At 52.3% G+C, this 19930-nt stretch overlaps 2 protein-coding genes across 4 annotated transcripts; one reads left to right on the top strand and one right to left on the bottom strand.

Annotated features, from left to right (window-relative positions):
- The first annotated feature begins 11426 nt into the window (after window positions 1-11426).
- LOC120676711 (probable calcium-binding protein CML41) lies at window positions 11427-12617 on the top strand. The gene has a single exon (XM_039958037.1). It carries the CDS (start codon window positions 11475-11477, stop codon window positions 12120-12122), a length of 648 nt encoding a protein of 215 aa, XP_039813971.1. The 5' UTR covers window positions 11427-11474; the 3' UTR covers window positions 12123-12617.
- A 576-nt stretch (window positions 12618-13193) lies between these two features.
- LOC120676712 lies at window positions 13194-19712 on the bottom strand. Of its 3 annotated transcripts, none has more exons than XM_039958041.1 (3): window positions 19298-19711; window positions 15146-15211; window positions 13194-13969 (listed from the first exon to the last, which is right to left on the bottom strand). In XM_039958041.1, the coding sequence occupies exons 1-3, from the start codon at window positions 19594-19596 to the stop codon at window positions 13957-13959; spliced, it is 378 nt and encodes a 125-aa protein (XP_039813975.1). In that variant the 5' UTR covers window positions 19597-19711; the 3' UTR covers window positions 13194-13956. The 3 variants fall into 3 exon arrangements, with proteins under 3 accessions (XP_039813975.1, XP_039813972.1, XP_039813973.1); XM_039958038.1 differs by having other exon boundaries at window positions 13961-14096; window positions 19298-19712; XM_039958039.1 differs by lacking the exon at window positions 13194-13969 and adding an exon at window positions 14757-15011 and having other exon boundaries at window positions 19298-19707.
- Window positions 19713-19930: the final 218 nt, after the last annotated feature.

Here is a 19930-nt window from a genome sequence, read left to right as displayed (position 1 = left end):
ATAAGTAAAGCATACTCCTTTATTGTTTCGGGATATTTTAAATTCGAGTACAAACGATGTACAAATAGCTTGGAATTCTAAGGATAGAAGCGACGTAGCTGCTGTATGTTCCAAGCATTGGTGAAGACTTCGCCGTTTTCGTTCGCCAGCTTGTACATGCCGGGCTTGAGCACCTCAGCGATGATATATGGGCCTTCCCACGGTGGTGAAAGCTTGTGGCGTCCCCTGTTGTCCTACCGAAGCCTCAGGACCAAGTCGCCCTTGTTGAGGTCTCGGCGTTGAACCCTCTGTGCTTGATACCTTCGCAGGGACTGCTGATATCGCGCAGAGTGTAGGAGCGCCACGTCTCGAGCCTCATCCACTTGGTCCAGCGAGTCCTCGCGGGCTTGCTGGTTCTGCTGCTCTCGATAGGCCTTGAGCCTCGGTGACCCATACTCCAAGTCCGTGGGGAGCATAGCCTCGGCGCCATAGACAAGGAAGAACGGGGTAAAGCCTGTGGCTCTGCTTGGGGGTCGTCCTCAGGCTCCAGATAACCGAGGGCAGCTCTGTGAGACACCTCCGGCCAAACTTGTTCAGCTTATTGAAGATCCTTGGCTTGAGGTCTTAGAGGATCATGCCATTGGCACGCTCCACTTGCCCATTCGTCTGTGGGTGCGCCACAGCTGACCAGTCCACCCGTATATGGTAGTTGTCGCAGAACGCCAAGAATTTTTTGCCCGTGAACTGGGTGCCGTTGTCGGTGATGATCGAATTCGGGATCCCGAACCTGAAGACAATGTTAGTAAAGAACAGAACAGCTTGCTCGGATCTAATCTTGCCGATGGGTCGAGCCTCGATCCACTTGGAGAATTTGTCGATTGCCACCAACAAGTGGGTGTAGCCCCCGGGCGCCTTCTACAACGGGCCAATGAGGTCCAATCCCCACACTGTAAATGGCCACGTGATGGGGATGGTCTGCAGAGCGTGGGCCGGGAGGTGCGTCTTTCGAGCGTAGAACTAGCAACCCTTGCAGGTCTGCACGACGTTGGTGGCGTCGGCGACCGCGGTGGGCCAGTAAAAGCCTTGCCGAAACACGTTACCCACGAGGGTACGCGGTGCGGCGTGGTGACCGCAGATGCCAGTGTGGACGTCACGGATCAGCTCCTTGCCCTCGGGAATCGGGATGCAGCACTGCAAGACGCCTGAGGGACTGCGCTTATACAGCTCATCGTCGATCAAGATGAAGGACTTGGCCCACCTCGCGATGCGCCGCGCCTGAGCGCGGTCCGAGGGTAGGACTCATCGGTCGATCCAGTCGAGGTACTGGTCATGCCAGTCTTGCGAAAGTGGAGCTCGTCGATCTGCATTACCTCGCCCTCGTTCTCCGAGGGTGCCTCAGTTTCGGTCTCCATGGGCTCAGCCTCATCCGCCGAGGGGTTCCTGCCGGAGGGCTCGGCGTTCGAGGGGCCCGGTTTCGCCGGATCCTTGAAATCGACGGAGGGCTTGGCGATGTCGCGAGCAAAGATGTTCGGGGGGACTGTGGTCCGCCCTGACGCGATCTTGGCTAATTCGCCGGCATCCTCGTTGTACTTGCGCGGGACGTGGTTGAGTTCTAGGCCGTCGAACTTGTCTTCGAGGCGGCGTACTGCGTTGCAGTATGCCTCCATTTTTGGGTCGTGACAACTAGACTCCTTCATCACTTGGTTGATGATGAGCTGAGAGTCACCGCGTACGTCGAGGCGCTTGACGCCGAGCTCGATGGCGATGTGGAGGCCACTGAGGAGGGCCTCGTACTCCGCCATGTTGTTGGACGCAGGGAAGTGTAGGCGAATTATGTAGCGCATGTTTTCTCCGAGGGGTGAGATGAAGAGGAGGCCGGCGCCGGCGCCAATTTTCATCACCGACCCGTCGAAGTACATGGTCCAGCATTAAGCTTGGATTTGCGGTGGGGGCAGATGAGTGTCCGTCCACTCAGCGTAGGTGAGAGTTTCTCCCATTAGCTCCACGGACCACTTGGCAATTCTACCAACAGCTTCCCTGTTGCGGACTATCTCTTCCAGAGGGAAAGACGAGCCCACGGTGACGGGATGAGCCTCGAAGTAGTGGCACAGCTTGCGCCGAGCCAAGACCACCACGTATAGCAGCTTCTGGATCTGCGGATAGCGTGTCTTGGTTTCGGACAATACTTCGCTGATGTAGTACACTAGCCGTTGGACAGGCAGAGCATGGCCCTCCTCTTGTCTATCGACAATGATCACCGCGCTGACCACTTGGGTCGTCACAGCTACGTACAGGTAGAGGGGCTCGCCATCTATGGGTGGTGTGAGAATGGGGGCATGAGTGAGCGATTCCTTCAGCCTGTCGAGGGCTTCTTGAGCCTCGGGGGTCCACATGAAGCACTCAGTTTTCCTCAGGAGTCGGTACAGAGGCAAGCTTTTTTTGCCGAGGCGTGAGATGAAGCGGCTGAGAGCTGCGAGGCAGCCCATGACCCTTTGTACCCACTTTAGGTCTCGGATCGGTCCCATCCGAGTGATGGCCGAGAGTTTCTCAGGGTTGGGTTCAATACCCCGCTGGGAAACAATGAAGCCCAAGAGCATGCCTCGAGGGACCCCGAAAACACATTTTTCCGGGTTGAGTTTTACCCCTTTGGCCCTTAGGCAATCGAACACGATCCTGAGATCAGCGACCAGGTCGTCCGCCTTCCTGGATTTTACAACGATGTTACCGACATATGCCTCTACGTTCCGCCAGATATGGTCCCCGAATACGTGAAGCATACACCGCTGGTATGTAGCTCTGGCGTTTCTGAGGCCAAAAGGCATCGTGACATAGCAGTACATGCCGAATGGTGTGATAAAAGAGGTCGCGAGCTGGTCGGACTCTTTCATCTTGATTTGGTGGTAACCAGAATAAGCATCAAGAAAGGATAAAAGTTCGCACCCCGCAATTGAATCAACGATTTGATCAATACGCAGCAAAGGAAAGGGAATCTTCGGACATGCTTTATTTAAACTAATATAGTCTACGCACATCCTCCAACTTCCATTATTTTTCTTCACTAATACAGGATTAGCTAGCCACTCGGAATGGAATACCTCATTGATGAATCCGGCCGCCAGAAGTTTCTGCAACTCCTCGCCGATCGCCCGGCGCTTGAGCTCGTCGAAGCGTCGCAGACGCTGCTTCACCGGCTTGGAGTTGGGTCGGATGTCAAGGGAGTGCTCGGCGACCTCCCTCGGTATGCCAGGCATGTCCGAGGGGCTCCACGCAAAGATGTCTGTGTTGGCGTGGAGAAAGTAGACGAGCACCACTTCCTATTTACTGTCGAGGGTGGCGCTGACCTGCAACGCCTTGTCGTCGGGGTGATTCGGGTTGAGGGACACCTCCTTGATACCCTCGGCGGGTTTGAAGCTGCCCGCGTACCGGTGCGTGGAGTCCAAGGCCTCGCTTGCCATCTTGTCGAGGGTGGCTGCGAGGGCCTCGTCCTCCGCTTGAGCCTCCATGTGCTCGATGCACTCGACGTCGCACTCGTAGGTGTGCTCGAACGAGGAGCCGACGGTGATGACACCCTTTGGACCCGGCATCTTCAGCTTGAGATAGGTGTAGTTTGGGATGGCCATAAACTTGGCGTAGCAGGGACGGCCAAGGATGGTGTGGTAGGCTCCCTGAAACCCCACCACCTCGAAGGTGAGCACTTCCTTGCGAAAGTTGGCTGCCGTGCCAAAGCAGACGGGTAGGTCGATCTGGACGAGGGGTTGGACTCGCTTTTTCGGCGCAACGCCATGAAATGGCGACTTGCTGGGGCGGAGCTTGTCCAATCCAATCCCCATGAGCTCCAAGGTGTGGTCGTACATGATATTGAGGCTGCTGCCTCCGTCCATGAGCACCTTGGAGAAGCGGGTGTTGCCGATGATGGGGTCGACAACAAGCGAGTACCGTCCCGGGTGTGGGACGTAGTCGGGGTGATCCTCGCGGCCGAAGGAGATGGTGTCCTCCGACCAGTCGAGGTAGGATGGCGCGGCCTTGGTGATGGAGAAGACTTCCCGGCGCTCACACTTGCGCTGCGGAGAGGTCATGTTCGTTGTCGGCCCTCCGAAGATGAAGAAGACGTTCTCCACCGGGGGGAACTCGTCGTCTCCACCTTTGTCCCCAGCATCATTCTTCTTGTCCTTGTCGTGATGCGCGACGCGGTTGTAGTACTTACGGAGCATCTTGCACTGCTCGAGGGTGTGGTTGACCGAGCCCTTGTGGTAAGGGCACGGCTTCTTGAGCATATCGTCGAACTGGCCGCCACCGCCTCGAGGGGGGCCTCGAGGTCCTTTGCGGTCCGGGGCAGCGACGAAGGCCTCGTCGGAGTCCTCCGCCTGTCCGGGTCCGTGCTGGTTCGGTGGGGCCGACTGCTTTCATTTCTTCCCCCGCTTTTGCTTCTTGGCGGGGGCGTTGGTCTTGGCGCTGCTGCCCTCTGCGGGCGCATCCTCCTTGCGCTTGTTCATCTTGCCGTCAAAGATGGCACCAACTGCCTCCTCGCCGGCGGCGTAGTTGGTGGCGGCATCGAACAACTCGTTGGTACTGGTGGGACGGCTTCACGCAAGCTCGTGCACCAGGTTCCTGCACGTCGTGCCTTCGAGGAAGGCGTTGATGACCTCGACGTGGGTGACGCTGGGGAGCTCGGTGCATTGCTTGGAGAAGCACTGCACGTAGTCGCGCAGGGACTCATTGGGCTTCTGCCGACACCCTTTGAGGTCCCAGGAGTTTTCAGGGCGCACGTAAGTGCCCTGGAAGTTGTCCACGAAGATCTTGACTAGGTCGGCCCAGTCGTGGATCTGGTCCGCGGGCAAGTGCTCGAGCCACGTTCGTGTGGCGTTAGCGAGGTGAAGGGGGAGGTTGAGGATGATGACCGCGTCGTCCGTCGCACCACCCAGCTGGCATGCTAGGCGGTAGTCGTTGAGCCAGACCGCGGGATCGGTCTCGCCCGAGTACTTGACGAGGGTGGTGGGTTGTCGAAAGCGCGGGGGAAAGGGAGCGGTACGGATTTCCCGGCTGAACACACGGGTGCCCGGAGGCTCCGGTGACTCGCCCCTGTCGTGCTCGGGGTCGAAGCGACCACCCCGTCGAGGGGTGTACTTCCTGCCATTGATGACGTTACGGGCGTCGCCATCACCGGCGTGTCCGTGCGTGTCATGGAGTCGCTCCTTTGCGGGAGTCCTTCCGATGCAGTCATGCACCGAGGGTGATCTCGCACCATCCGCTATGGCTGCCTTTCCCTTCCCTCCTAGTGGAGTGTGCACCGAAGCCTTGCGGTCCTGTTGTGCAGTCCCACCGGCCTTTGCCGGTGCCGCTGAACGCATTCGAGATGCGGAGCTCTCAGCTTGCTGCACCGCAGCCTGCTCGATGAGCACCTGTGCCTCATGGCGCAGGTTGCGACCCGAAGTCATCGATGGCTCGGGCATTGCTTGGAGTAGGTAGGCCGCAGCGACGAGTTTTTCGCTGGCCGTCTTCAGTTCCGGTGGTCTGTCGACGTTGTCGGCTAGGATCCGTTCCCGGGCGATGCGCCCCGCCGGCCGGGCCTGGGCACCACGCACGGCGCGCTGCTGCTCGAGCGCAGTGCGCAGCTCCTGCGTCTGCCAGCGCTGCTCGTCGAGCTTGGCTTGAAGCTACTTGAGTTGTGCCAGCTGTGCCTGCCGCGCCGCCGAGCTTGACGAAGAAGAAGAGGTCGCGACAGGCACCACCGCTTGGCTTGCCTGCGGGTCTGCTCCGCCGTTCCTGTTATTGCCCGGAGCGTCGTCGATCTGTCCGTCCGCGAGCTCGACCATGAAGCACTCCCGAGTGGGATCGTAATTCCCCTCGCTGGAGTCCTCGGAGCAGGTGAGGCAGTATGCCGCCGCGAGCTGGAACGATCGGAAAGCATCGAGGTCTCGGACCCCGGAGTAGTCCTCGGCCTCCTCGGCCGTGAAGTTGTCCATGAAGAAGCTGATGTCGTCGGCGATCGAGCCCGCCGTCTCAGGGTAGGAGTTGTCAGGAGATGACGCGATGAGGTTGCGGATCGAGAGGAGGTGATGACCCGGCAGATCCTCGTACTCAGTGAAGTTGGTGCTGGATGAAGAGGCATAGGTGGCAGCATTGCGCACCCCGAAGGGAAAGGGCGACGACGCAGTAGCGCCCTCCCTGGGAGGCACTGGGGCTGCAGTCGATGGTGGTGCCGGCGCAGATGGCGCCGGAGCACGTGACGACGAAGTGGTGGCTCCGTCGGCCGCGACGCTGAGCTACGACATGCCAACCTCAACCCACATGGGGGAGCTGAGGCGTGCCGCCCTGCGTCGCTCCATGCGCGCTTGTCGCGAGCGCTGGCCCGAGCTCCTGTTGCGCCGGGCTGGTGAAGTCGGAGCGTCGGGGTTGCGTCTGGGCGAGAGAAGCTCCATGAGGTAACCGTTGCCGGTTGCCCTGAACTCAAGACTCCCGAACCGAATCTCGTATCCCGCTGGGAACGGATCCGAGGCGCCCATGGGAAATGGGTTGGATCTGCTCGCCATCCCTGGAGATCAAATGGGAACAAAAGAGAAATGTCACGCAGCTCCCCTACCTGACGCGCCAACTGTCGGTGTCCTGACCCGGTGGTCCGGCACCAACTAGTGATGATGCTGCGTGTTCCTCGTCCCAAATGGTTGATGCAAGATGCAACATAGTAACACACGGGTTTATCCTGGTTCCGACCGTGGGGCCGTACGTCCAGCAAAAGGGTGTGCGAGAGCACTGCACTGTCTTGCACCGGGGGTGCATGTAGTAGGGGGTACAAGCGAGGCGAGAGAGGGAGGAAAGCTCTCAGGTCTCTGCTAGAGGACGAGTTGATTGAGGCGAGTGCCAATATCGGGGCTCAGAAGAGCGTATGTGCTCTGTGAGCGGTGCTGAGTGTTGTGTTCTGCCAGACCCCCCAGAAGATAGAGCATGCCCCCCCTTTTATAGACACAAGGAGGGGTGGTGTACATGTAAGGAGAGATCACGGAAGTCGTCGTCTTTTCCCCGAATCGCGGGGGTGCAGTGGTCGAGCACTGAAAAAAGAATACTGCGGGGTGTGGCGCCTGGCGTGGCAGTCGTCCTGGGCGTCGTCCTTGGCCTTGCGGAGATCGCGCCGGCGTCCTTGTAGCTCCAGCGGGCGGCGTGGTGGTTGCTGTAGAGGGTACCGTCCTCCAGGCGTGGCGTGGCGACGTTCCGAGGCTCCTGCAGGCCAGGGTCTTGTCCTGGTCAAGGTCGAAGCCACCTCCGAGGGTCGTGCCCATGCCGTTCGAGGGCTATGCGGAGGGGAAAGTACGAAGGAGGTATGGGGAGTTGACAGCACAGTGGCTGTAGCAGTGCCGAGCATGTCTTGCACTGCGTCGCAGGTTCCCACAGTGTCGCCACAGCGTCCGGAATGGCGGAGCAGTGACCGGAGTTGGCGGACGGGACTCCGATCACATCCACTGCGTGGAGTGGCTGCCTGACGCCGTCTGACCCGGATGCTGCGGAGGAGTGGTTGGCATTTAATGCCTCCGTACGGCGGGAGAGCGGGTGGATGGTGGTTTGCCCTTTCCGTTGAGGGGGGGGGGGAGGGCTCTCGAGCGAGGCGGAGTCGATCCGCTCTCTCGAGGGTAGGCTCGCTACCTTCGAGCGAGGCGGAGACGCGGGGCGCGGTCGAGGGTCTCGGCGGGAGGCCCTCGAGCGAGGCGGGGATTGCCCCGCGGGTTCGAGGGGGGCGCGGATGGGCCGCACTGTGTACGTGAGCCGCGTATTGGGCTTCTTTGAGTTCTTTCCTTTCTTGCGGATTGGAAGGAGGCTGTAGGCCTTCGTGGGCCCGGTTGTCTAATATGTGTTTACGTTTTTAGGGCGATTTTAGTCCCCTGGTTAGGGTGCCCCTAATCATGGTACCCGACAGAGGTCCATATATATTTGACTAATCAATTATATATATTTCTGTAGATTGCTTTTTCGGATGAATAGTGGGTGTCAGCGTCATATGTTGTCTATTAGTCTGGTAATTTGGTTTTTCGGTATGGATAAACAGCATTCTTTGTTTTTATGATGTATTTTTTGATTTTCATCATCCATCGATACTTTAATATAAGACTATTTCAAACTATTATATTTGTCTTTTATAGGATGTTGTAGTGAAGCTATGTCGTTGTATTGTTTATTTTCCAGCCCCTCCTAAATTTTTTGGGCGATGGTGTGCGTAGCGCCAGGGAGGTTCTAGCTTGGTGTGAGGGAGCTCGCAGAGGGGTTGCTGGCGCTAGTTTCGCCATAGCTCGGCATGGCGTCATAGCGCATGCGTCACCCGTGATGGCGCCTCTGCAGGAGAGAGAGAGTGCTGACTGGGCGAATAGCACCATGTCAGTTTGGTGAGGTGGCCTAAAATCGGGGTAAATTTAGATTAGAGGTACTTTGTATGGTTTTGATAGTTGGCTGGCGCAGTTTTAGATCGAAAATCCAACGAACATGATAAGTTGAAATATAGATTTTTCTATTATTTTTTAGCAACTCATTCTGGCTTTACTGCAAAGCCCAATATGTAGTCGGCCCCGTTTGGGCCATTTTCTTTTCGCTTGAGGACCGTGTTCGTCCTATTTACGAGACAAGACAAATGCGCAAGCACATTGGTTAAATTTTCTCCGAAAAAGCTAAGACAAAATTAATGTGGAACTAAATTATTTTCTCTTGGACCCCCAAAAGAGGAAAGAGAAAAAGATCTTACTAGGAGGGAGTACGTACTTATTTCGAGTTACTACCTAAATTTGCGGAAAAAATCCATTTACTCCCTTCACCAATTTACTTTGTACGCTTAACTCCCTGATTTAGGCTCAATTTACTTTCTGATTATTTCAATTAATCCAATCTACCTTCTAATGGTATTTCTCTTTTTTTTACTCTAGTAGAAATTGAATTTTAAGTTCAGACTTTGCGAGTGGATAGATATCAGGATGCCCTATGTTACGAAAATACATTAAGAATTTGTCATGGCTATTTCATAGGTTGGAAACATTTAACATGATGAAAAATATTCATGAAAAAATCATAATGTACTTTTGTAGCATAGTGAATCATATTATAAATTAAATTGCAAAATTTGAAGTTATAATTTCACTTGTACGTGAAGAAATAAAAAAGAGAAATCTCAGTAGGTGTAGATTGGACCAATTGAAATAGTACGGGAAGTAAATTGAGCCTCAATTTTGTTCAGAGGGTTAATAAGTGGACAAAGCGAATTGTTGAGGGGAGTAAAATAAACTTTTTCCTTAATTTTTCATCCATAACGTGATCGAACTATAATTTGTTTTACTGGACCTCAGATTCGCCCTGCAGCCATGACTGTTTGTATACAGCCCCACCCTGCAAGCAGACAAGTGGGATACTTCCCAGAAAAAGCACAAAAAATCTTACGAACGATGAGGCTGGGGTCAAGTACACGTACAAGTGTACTAACAGTACCGTACCTATCATTCCCAACTTAATCCTCTTCCATCTAATGGGGCCAGGTACTTACTCTGTGGGCTACGTTAAGCGCGCCGATCGTCACTTTTGCAATCTCATGATTACCTTGATCATCTGGTACTGAAAGCATGTGACAGTGCCACCGGGATGAGCTGACCTTTTGCTTAATAATGTGCCTCGAATTCGCTCTGGCAGTCTGCACCTGCACGCAGAGGAAGGGCGACCGTGCACGTTGGCGAGTCTGGACCAGCAACGGCAAAGCGGGCGGCAGCAGCAGCAGCAGCTCTCCTTTATGCACGCTCAGCCCCGCGGAAGCATCAGAACCAGCAAACGGCTCGAGCAGCCGGAAAGGGCGCGACGCGCGCCGAAACTTACAAAAGCCAGGCGCCCGGCCGGCCGCCTCGCTGGCTCGGCCGAAACCCACCGCTGGGAGTCCCGGGACCTCGTCCCCGTCGACCAACCAGCGACACCCCCCGCTCGTGCACGCAGCTTCAGTTCGCCCACGCACGCCGCCGCCGACGTCCCTCTTCCAAAGTCCAAGGCTCCAAAGCCACACGCGCGGCGGCCTCCCGAACTCAAAGCGGGAGGGGGCTTTCCGCTCGCGTGTCGGGCAAAGCCGAGCTGCTCGAGCCCTTGCGGGTAAAGTCCTCGCTCGCCGCCGGAATCCCACCGCTTTGGTATCCTAGACGCCCAGACCAGACATTGTTTTCTTTCTTTTCCTCTCGGAAACGGTCAGAGAGTGACCAGTCACCAGTGACGCATCCTCCACGAGTGCAAACTCGATTATCTGCCAGCCCGCACCGCACCACAAAAGACGGGAGCGTTCGCGAGTAAACTAACCACAGGCGCGCATGCATCAGCTTGCGCATGCAGCTGCAAAGGTTCGCACCGGCCGCCGGCGCCATCTTTTTATCCCGGCCGGGACGAAGCCGGCAGGAAGCTTCGTGCCCGGCCGCACCGGGCCTGCGCGCTGACGCACGCGATCCCGCCTCCCCGCGCCGGCCACCTCGAGCTCCCGGCGACGTCGCTCGGGGAGTGGTTCAGGTGAGGCCGCACTTGTCTGCTTCCCGCCGTTGCGATCCGCAACTTGCAACGGTGCGGGATTGGATTTGGTGGCGGTGATGGCAGCAGAGATGAGGAATAATGCGAGAGAAATACGATAAACATGTGGCGGGAAACATGTGCTACGTGAGCAGTAAGTAATGAACCGATTAATTAATATATAAACCGATGCCCTTGCTTCTAGTGATTGAGATGGTCCGTCCAAACAAAACCAACAGCATCAGTGTGGCGGGGAAGCCATTCAGAACTATTAGCTAGCTAATGATCGATGACGATCGGCTGCGCGTCTAGTAGCGTTTGGCGGCTACCAACATCGTACAAGCCGAGAGAAAAAAAAAAACTTGCGTAAGCCGTGAGGAGAGACGAGAAGCAAAAGCTTGGCAACCCTGGAGCGAAGTTCTAGCGGTATCTAGTTCCGGAGGCAGGGGATATCCCTGGCTATCTAGCATAGCAAGCTTCCGACGGTGTTCTCCATGTTCCGAGGAGAGTATCCCGTCGATCGGACAAACGTGCTGTTAGTTCATCAAACCTCCCGTGTATAACTAGGTAAGCTCAAGTTAATTTTTGATTGAAATTTCTGAATGACATCACACGACGCCTAAGAATTCGATCGAGGATTTCAAATGCAAAATTTGAAGGGTCTGTATTTTTCCTACCGTCCCTTTGCAAGCAACTGGCAACTCATGCGTCCATTTCTGTGCTCATGCAAAAGATAACTTATTTCGATCGCCAATTCACAGTGGACAATTGGATGGATGGATCCTGCCGAGCTCCGACAGAAAGCACGGGGAAAACAGAAAAGCCCGTTGAAACTTCCCCCACTGCCGCAGTAAAATACCGCCATGAGCGCTGGGCCCCACCGTCTCTCCTCGCCTATATATACCGGGCGCGCCCACCCGGCCTCACTTGTCTCTCTCCACGGCCGCCGCAGTGTTCACCAGCTCGCGCGCCCACAGCGTCGCGGAGGCCAGAGAATGGCGGGCATCGAGGTGTCCAGGCCGTCGAAGCGGCTGTCCCCGAAGCGCAGCGGCAGCTTCAAGCTGAGCCTTCCCGGGCTGTTCTGCGGCCCGTGCAAGGCGACGGCGGTGGCGTCGCCGCCGGACTCCCCCACGGGCGGCGGCGGGTCCGGCGCGCGGTCTCTGTCGTCGTCGTGCGCGTCGGCGTCGGCGTTGTCCTCGGGCACGTCCCGCGGGCGCGACCGCATGGCGGAGCTCCGCGAGATCTTCCGCCACTTCGACCGCGACATGGACGGGCGCATCTCGGGGCGGGAGCTGCGCGAGCTGTTCGCGTCCATGGGCGACGGCGTGCTGGCCGCGCTCGGGCAGGGGCTGGGGCTGGACGGCGGCGAGGACCTGATGCTGGGGTTCGACGACTTCGTGCGCATCGTGGAGAGCAAGGGCGGCGAGGAGGAGGAGCGCGAGGACCTGCGCCGCGCCTTCGAGGCGTTCGAGGCCGTCAAGGGGTCCGGCCGGATCACGCCCCGGGGGCTGCAGCGCGTGCTCAGCCAGCTGGGCGACGAGCCCTCCGCGGCCGAGTGCGAGGCCATGATCCGCGCCTACGACGACGACGGCGATGGCGAGCTCGACTTCCACGACTTCCACCGCATGATGAGCCAGGACTAGGACTTCTTCTTCTTCTTTTTTTCCCTTCTCCTTCGCCTTTGCCTTAATTTGAGTGCTGATTCTCGTGTGTTACCTGTAAGAGGCCGTTCTTCAGTTTGTTCGTGTGGGTCGTCGTCTGCGTGTCCGCGATGGGCGCGCGCGTACGCGGCGGGACTTTTGGGACGTGCCGCCTGTGTGTGCTTGGCTTGGACTTGAAGAGTATGGTAGGTGTGTTAAGAGTTTTCTGGATGCTGTCACGTGCTGCGTGCATGCTGTTGTTGACGTCTCGGCCTCAGCTTTTGCCAGTGCTGCAGTGTTAGCCGTAGCAAATTAGCGATCGAGCTCGGCCGCCGGCGCCTCGTCCCATAGCGTCCGTGCGTGGAGATACAAGTAAGTGCAGCGGTGACATGGGTCAGCAGTACGTAGACTCTGAGCAGTCAGCTAGCTTGTTCATCTGTACCCGACTCCCTCTAAAATTTGGATCACTCCGTTTCAATGATTTTTTTCAGTCGACCCAATGACCCAGACAGACAGAGACAAACTTGCATCCCCTATTGACTAGTACTAGAACATACTATTTCAACAATCAAATCCAACAATAGAATCAAATGATATTTAAGACAATAAATTCTCTACCTTTTACTGTCAGAAGGTAAAATAGACTCTTATTGTTTTGATCATTTGACAGACATCTCTAAACAGCAGTAAAGTACACCAAACCTAAAAAAGAAGGTACAATCCCTCGCTAAGATTTCACCTCATTCAAGCACAAATGAATACCAAATGGAAATAAATTATATGTCCTTTTTGTCCTAACTAAGATATTTCTGAAGTTTTCATTCATGCGAATTGATTCAAAACTTTGTTAGCACTTCTGCAGCCTTGGAAGAATGCTTTGGATCATCTTAAACACTAATACAAGCTGTTATCAAAAGGAGTTAATTGAGTTTATCTTAAGATCCCTTGTTCATCTTCATCCAGAAGCACCTCCAGAGAGAGACGACAAAATCCGGTAAAATTAATAAAGCTCTGAACATGGCCATGAACATAAACTGAAAATGAAACTGAATCTATCTCTACAACACAACATACTTCCATAAGCATACTACAGAATCTACACAGATCAGTAGCTTGCACAGTGTTGAAATACCCTAAAAATAATACATTCAATAAGTAGGAAAATGTTTTGGCCACAATATCCCTCCAGGACAGAATATTATGGAGAACTTTTGGATCTATTGTTAGTGTACAACTAAAAACAATACTACCAATTACTACAGCTACAGCCCAGTATAATATTTTTGACTGGGCTTGGTAATGTTTAATAGCTGACGATATGGAGAAAGAATGAGAACACAATATATACAGTCAATGATGCAGACCGAGCGTAGCTCGGTTGGTGCGACCTCCCGGTGGGGAGCGCACCCGCCCGGGTTCGAGCCCGTGGTGCTGCAGAAAAAAAATCCCCTCACCTGTCCCATGTCCAAAGCACGTGTATGATCCGGCCTACTCACAAAGCGACGGACCCCGTGTACGGGTGGGGGCAGGGGTTCGGGAATTTTCTCGGCCTGTGTGAGAAGGTCTTCTTCTTAATACAATGCCATGGGGGAGGTCTTTCTCCCCACAGGTCGAGTTTTTTTATACAGTCTATGATCAAAATATTACCTCGCATTATGTTCGGTCCTCCGAACACAAATTTTACAAATTTTTCCTAGTTGCTTTGCTGGCACACATTTCAATGTTTATATATCTACAATCTTTGCTTCAACTCCTGAGACAAGTGATCCAGTTGACCCAAATTGACGAGCTTGTCCTTTTTCTGGGTACTCTAAAGATATGATTCCACAAGTTTCAGTCATTCCATAGCCCTGCACGAGGAGCGCCATACACCATGAAATTTAGGCATGACAAGGTCGTGCAGGCGATGCGCAGCCAGCCGCCGCCCTCGCCGCAGATGGCGACGTGGCCGGCTACCAGTTCGAGGTCTCACAGTAGCTGATAGGAAAAATGATGGCATGTAGGAAGAAGATCCAGCATTGAGTAATCAATCTTAAATTTACATAAGCATGATAAAAATGAAATAGAGCAGTTCGTGATTCCTAGCACCGTATCATAAAAGAGTGCACTTGTTACAAATAAAAAAGAAATCACTGCCACCAAAAGTTGGTTCATGCATAATGACACACATGGTTATGTTTGTTAAAAAAAGAAACAGATGGTTATGGTTTCCAAAAATAAAAAGGCAATAATGAAGACTTGTAAACTGAATTTTAGATGCTGTCAGAGATGTCTAGCACACCAGGTTCAGTAGAAGTTCAGGGCTTGTCGTGTGAATACGGAATTAAAATTGAAGATGGATTAGTAAGTGCAAAAAGATCTACTCACTTGAGCCGCTAGTAAAAATGTGAAAACGAATGTAAACTGAAATATTCACGAGCAACAAGAATGGCACTACTACTTTCAAATGTCGACATTGAATGAGATTACAGTTCTATAAGCACAGTTCTTGGTTCGAGAGAAATAATATAGACAGTGGGGATGGTTTCTTTTAACATTTGCAATCTCCACTTGAAGTTAATCAGGGAAATTTATTCATACTTCTAGCATGACAAGATTCGTAGAGTAAAGTGCACCAAAGCCCAGAAATGTGCCGAAGATAAAAAGAAACGGGCATATTTTACTATGTGTACACTGTACAGGAGCAAGGTTGCTAACGCAACATGACACTGACAATAATTTCACACACTAAATACCAATGCACTAACAACTCTTTGGAGCATCGGTCAGACAAATGTGGTACATCACAATTCACAAAACAAAATAACTGAAAATTCATGTTTGCAGCACGACTTATTACTTGAGATCCACCTCTGGTTTGTTGTTGCCTCTCAACTTCTTGCAAGGAAAATTCTAGCGGCAAAGGAAAAACGCAGATCACCTAAGTTATGCTTCTGATGAATTGAGAGCAGCAACAGGAGCAATGTTACAAGGAACGGCAGGTACATCACCGCCTCCAGAGTGGGAGGGAGTCGAGCTGAAAGTACCTTGAGGCACATCGCCGCCTCCAGAGTGTTCCGGATGCAAGTGAGGTACAACCGCAGCGTATTGACCTGCGAGAATAGATTCGCATTAATGCTGCCAGATGTTGATGATTTAGCACACGCCGAAATGAAGCGTGGTCAGCATAAAAGGGCAAGCCAAAAAGATTTTGCTAGCAGTTTGAAGGCGAGAGATACAGAGGTGGCTGGAGGAAGAGTCGATTTGAGACCAAAATCGGCTAGATCTCACGGTTCAGCCAGATCCCGTTTGTGGCAGAACCACCTGAATTATCCCGGCTCAAGTGCGCAGTCCATCACCAAAAAGGCAACAACAGCTCAAACGCACTTCAAACGGAACAATTCTTGGTCTGTCGGGTAACGTCCCGATACAACCACCGGTTCTCGGATCGAACAAGCATACCCCGCACGAAGGCGAGTCCAGAGATATTACAACCACAATTTTACAACACAGGCTAGTAAAGATTACAAACCAGTTGAAACCATTATTACAAAACCAACTTAAGTAAAACAGTTATACAAGCCATAACTTAAGTTCAGAGTTTAGACAGCGGAAGATAAAACACGACGGCTACAACACATCGCAAAAGGATACCAGGCTAGCCCAAGCATGGTATCACTCGTCATAGTCATTGCCGGTCGAAGACGTCTCCCACTCTACGGACCAGCCAGGAGGCAACGAGCAAGGATAGGTCAAGCTAGCGATCTGTTCATCAAAACTCATCCCTGAAAAAGGGTTTCAACACCAAGGCTGAGTATTCTAATACTCAGCAAGACTTAACCGTCAACGGGTATAAGTAGCCCACTTTAGCTAGACTATGCAAGTTTCTGTGAGGCTCTGGTTTTCCTTTTGCTGAAAAGCAATAAAGAGTAGGTCATTACTTTCAAGTTTTAGCTTTCAAGATTCTAGTTGATTAACCATTCTAGGTAAGCAACTACTATCCAATCATGGTAGAAAACTAAGCAAACATCAAGATTGATAAATAATATTGTTGCTCTTATTACTCTGTGTGGCAAAGAGATCAAGCAGTCTCATTTCATCGTGAGAGGCGGACGATTCTGAATCAAAATTCAACCTTGCAAGGATAAACCTAGCACACACGTCTGGAACACCGTCGGGTCGTTCCCAAACAACCGTTGACTTTTCTTTTCGGCTTGTGGATAGGGTCACTCTCCCCGACTACAGGGCTCCAAGGTCCACCCTTCTACGAGGTCCACCCTTGTCCCTTGAAGTCGCAGTGTTGATCAACAATAACATTTAAAAAAAGCTATCTCTAAAGAGAGAGTGAAAGGTATATCCACTCCCCGGTCCAATCGGCTACTAGGCTTGCCGCGTACCATATTTACGGCATGTGGCTAGTACTTTCAAAAACTTAACCACCGCTACCACACACCGCGACCTTAGCAAGTTCATCAACACAGACGGGGTCTCACATAAGGTCATGATATCGAACACAACCCCGTCCGTCGTCCTTATATTGATAACAGAAAGTAAACAAGCAGTTCCTATAAAGCTCGCGAGTGACAGGCAATCACTCGACTTTTACTGGTCCTATAAGCTTAGCAAGTAGTCGAACTCAAGTCTAGTGTTCAGTACATAGGTTCCTAGGATCATGCATCTAGGGTTTCAATTCAACTCCTAAGAACTGTAAATGCATAAGCAAGTAATAACCGTAAAAGATATTGATTTAAAATATAGGTTATGTCCGGGGCTTGCCTTCTCGGTAGTCGCTAACTATTTCAGCTCTAGGCTCTTCCGAACTTTGGTTCGGGGCTTCAGTTAGTTCAGCGGCGTTCACCTGGACTTCTGGATCATCTCCGTCAGACTCCGGAATCAGCTCGTACGTCCCGTCCGACAAAGTAGTCGTATCTATATGTAATGCAAGAACAAAATTATAAACACATATGGGCAATTGTTTATAGAGTAGTTAAATAACAAATCTAACTACACAAGGCATCAAGATCGACAGCACAAGAAATCTATACTAACTTCATAAAGTAAGTGGTGGTTGATTCCTATAGCAAATAAGTCATGGTTTGCTAATAAATAAACAACTTAAAGCACAAACAGAAATAAATTTAGCCAAAATTACCCTAAACATAACATGAAAGATTAAGCTACCCTGTAAAAATCATGCTTAAATATGTAGCCATTTATTCACAACAAAACATTCATTCAGACAACACCTAGAACAAGTTTGAAATATACAGGTCAAACTATAGCAAAGAAGAAGCTCAAAATATAACAGTAGGTCTACACAGGGATAATTTATCTACTGTGAATTTTTTATGATTTTATCTACAAAGAAATAATTATGAGAAAATAAACAAAACAGACAATAGATTAGCAAGATTCATTTTTAGCTCCTGATATTGTCATGAACTGATGCTCAAACTTCCTGGACAAGCTAAGATACTCCAGATGAACACTCTGAAATATTTTCATGATTTATCATCAGCATAAACTATTTATCATAATTAAATTATATTAAACAAGTATTAAATCAAATAAATAGCTACACAAGAGAACTGACCACGAAAATTTTATATCAAAACTAGTGTTACAAGAACAAACTACCATAAAAGTTTCACTGCAAGACATGGCTTTAATCATCAGTTAAGAAAAAGATAAAACATCTAGCATTTATTTACCTAGTGACACAAAACCATTTATACAGCAAAAACATGCAACAAACACCTACCATATTATGGTTCTACTGTAAAGAGCTTTACACAAGGATTCCAGAACATCAAGATTTGCTATTTTACGAATTTCCTACGAATTTCTACTGAATTTCAAAGTTCTCAGCTAGAAATTACAAAGAAGTCCCTAAGGCACTATTCAACTGAGTCATGGTCTACTCAAATAACCCCCTGGGCTTCCTGGAATTTCAAACCCGAGGTCCTCGGCCGGGTCAGAGAGGGGAGGCGGTGGTTGACCGGCCGTTTGCCGGCGAGGGGATCACCGGCGGCGAGGGTGGAGGGGTGTGGGAGCTACAGGGGTCCAAGGCGCACCTCTGGGTGGTCTTGGGGTGCAGAGAGGGGCTCGGAGGCGGCGGCTCGACGGAGCAGGGCGGGTCGGCGGCGGAGGAGAATGGCGGAGGTGGTGCTCCGGTGAGGATTGGGTGAGGGGAAAGGTCTGGGAGTTGCGCGAGGCCACGACGGTGCTCGCTAGGGGGTCAGAGCGGGCGGAGGAGCGGCGGTGAGGCGGCTCCGCGGCTGCATCAAGCTTGCCGGCGTACGGGGTGGAGCGGCGGCGGCGTTCTGCGGCGTGGGAGCGAGGAGAGAGCAAAATAGCGAACGGAATCGATGTCTGGGGTATGTGTAGTGCTCGGGCACTAGCTAGAAGAGGGTGGCGGCCTCTGCAGCGGGCTCTCCACCGCGACGGCAAGGTGGCGACGGCGCGGACGGTTCTGGGCTCGGCGAGGCGCGTGGCACGGCCGGGAAGGCTCCAGCGCGAGGCAACAGGAGGGGGAGGAGCTCCGGAGCGATGCGTGGGCGCCAGCGCGAAGCAAGAGGTGGCCGGGAAGGCTCTCCACGGCGCTGGCGTCGGTGCTCTGCACGGCAGCGGCGAGAAACAGAGCAGGGAGCTGGGGAAGGGGAAAAGGATCCAAGCACAATTTCCAAAAACTCCAGGGACCCCACTGTAAAACAGCGATAACTTTTAAAATAAGACTCAAATGAAAAAGTGCCCAACATGAAAGTTGTTCAACTTTTCAAGATCTACAACTTTGATTTTGTGCAAAAATTTATTTGACCAAAGGATAAAGAGCTAATTTTGAAAACATAGAAGGGAATTTGAATTCTAGGAATTTTGTCTTTTTCAATGCAATTTCACTTCAACTTTAGACTTAAAAGCAAAAATTGCTGCCATGCAATAAATGCACTGAATTTTGCAAAAACACCCTCCACAAAAGCTATAATTGCACACACAAACCAAATACAACTGCAGAAAGGACCTTGCATAAAATCATAATTACACATATAACCTTTATATTTACAAAAAGGTCCTTTTTCACGCAATTCAAGCACATGACACATATATATATAAAAAATACAACTACTGTGCAAACACCTAGGGTGTTACACCGTTGCTCCGGAGGGGGCAAGGCGATTGATGGAATCAAGGTGAGTGCTTACCATGGTCGGCGCGGCGCGTCGGGGTCGCTACCTGCTCGGGACGGAGTAGGCGGAGGCGGAGGGATGCTGTCGAGGAGAGAGTGGTGGTGGCCAGCGTGGAGGTGAGCGCGGTGGTCGGGAACCGGTTGGGAGGGTGGGAAAACTAGAGACGGGTCGGGACTGCGGCGCACCTCACCGCTGGTCGGCGCGCTGCCGGCCTCCCCCGAGCCGCTCGCGCTGCCGAACTTCCTCCGCCTCTTCCCGCACGTCTTCCATCTCCGCGCCCCGCTCCCGCTCTCCCTCTCGCCGACCCCCACCATCGTGGACCTCAGCGCCGAGCTTACGTGTCGCGTCGAAGGCAGGCAGAGTGGGCAAGGGGAGGGGAGGCGGTGGGGAGGCTGAGAGGAGGGATGGAGCAAGGGAGGGGAGGTGGTGGCGGGGGGGAGAGGGCGGCGTCGAGGAGGAGGGTTTGGGTTCGGGTTGGGGGAAGGGGGCGGGGGGTGACCGGTTGGGTGGTGGGAGGGGGTGCTTGGAAAATCGCCTCAAGGTGGTTTCTGCAAAAATGACAGCACCATCGATTTTTCTCTTCTTTGTGTCAAAATAAATTTTGTTACGAGGGTTTATCTGTAAAATATATGCACATGATTGCTGTAC

The sequence above is a fragment of the Panicum virgatum genome, chromosome 5N, assembly GCF_016808335.1.
Source record: "Panicum virgatum strain AP13 chromosome 5N, P.virgatum_v5, whole genome shotgun sequence".
Taxonomy (NCBI): domain Eukaryota; kingdom Viridiplantae; phylum Streptophyta; class Magnoliopsida; order Poales; family Poaceae; genus Panicum; species Panicum virgatum.
Note: the sequence above shows the minus strand (reverse complement) of the source record. Positions and strands in the feature narration are given on the sequence as shown.

Excerpts from the sequence above, each read along its gene's own strand:
- LOC120676712 (XM_039958038.1), bottom strand. The coding sequence starts at position 19,596 with ATGGTGGGGGTCGGCGAGAGGGAGAGCGGGAGCGGGGCGCGGAGATGG. Across the intron at positions 15,212-19,297 it reads GACGCGCCGCGCCGACCATG|GTCAATACGCTGCGGTTGTA; the intron begins GTAAGCACTCAC and ends CTATTCTCGCAG. Across the intron at positions 14,097-15,145 it reads AGGCGGCGATGTGCCTCAAG|CTACTGTGAGACCTCGAACT; the intron begins GTACTTTCAGCT and ends TTTTCCTATCAG.
- LOC120676711 (XM_039958037.1), top strand. The coding sequence starts at position 11,475 with ATGGCGGGCATCGAGGTGTCCAGGCCGTCGAAGCGGCTGTCCCCGAAG.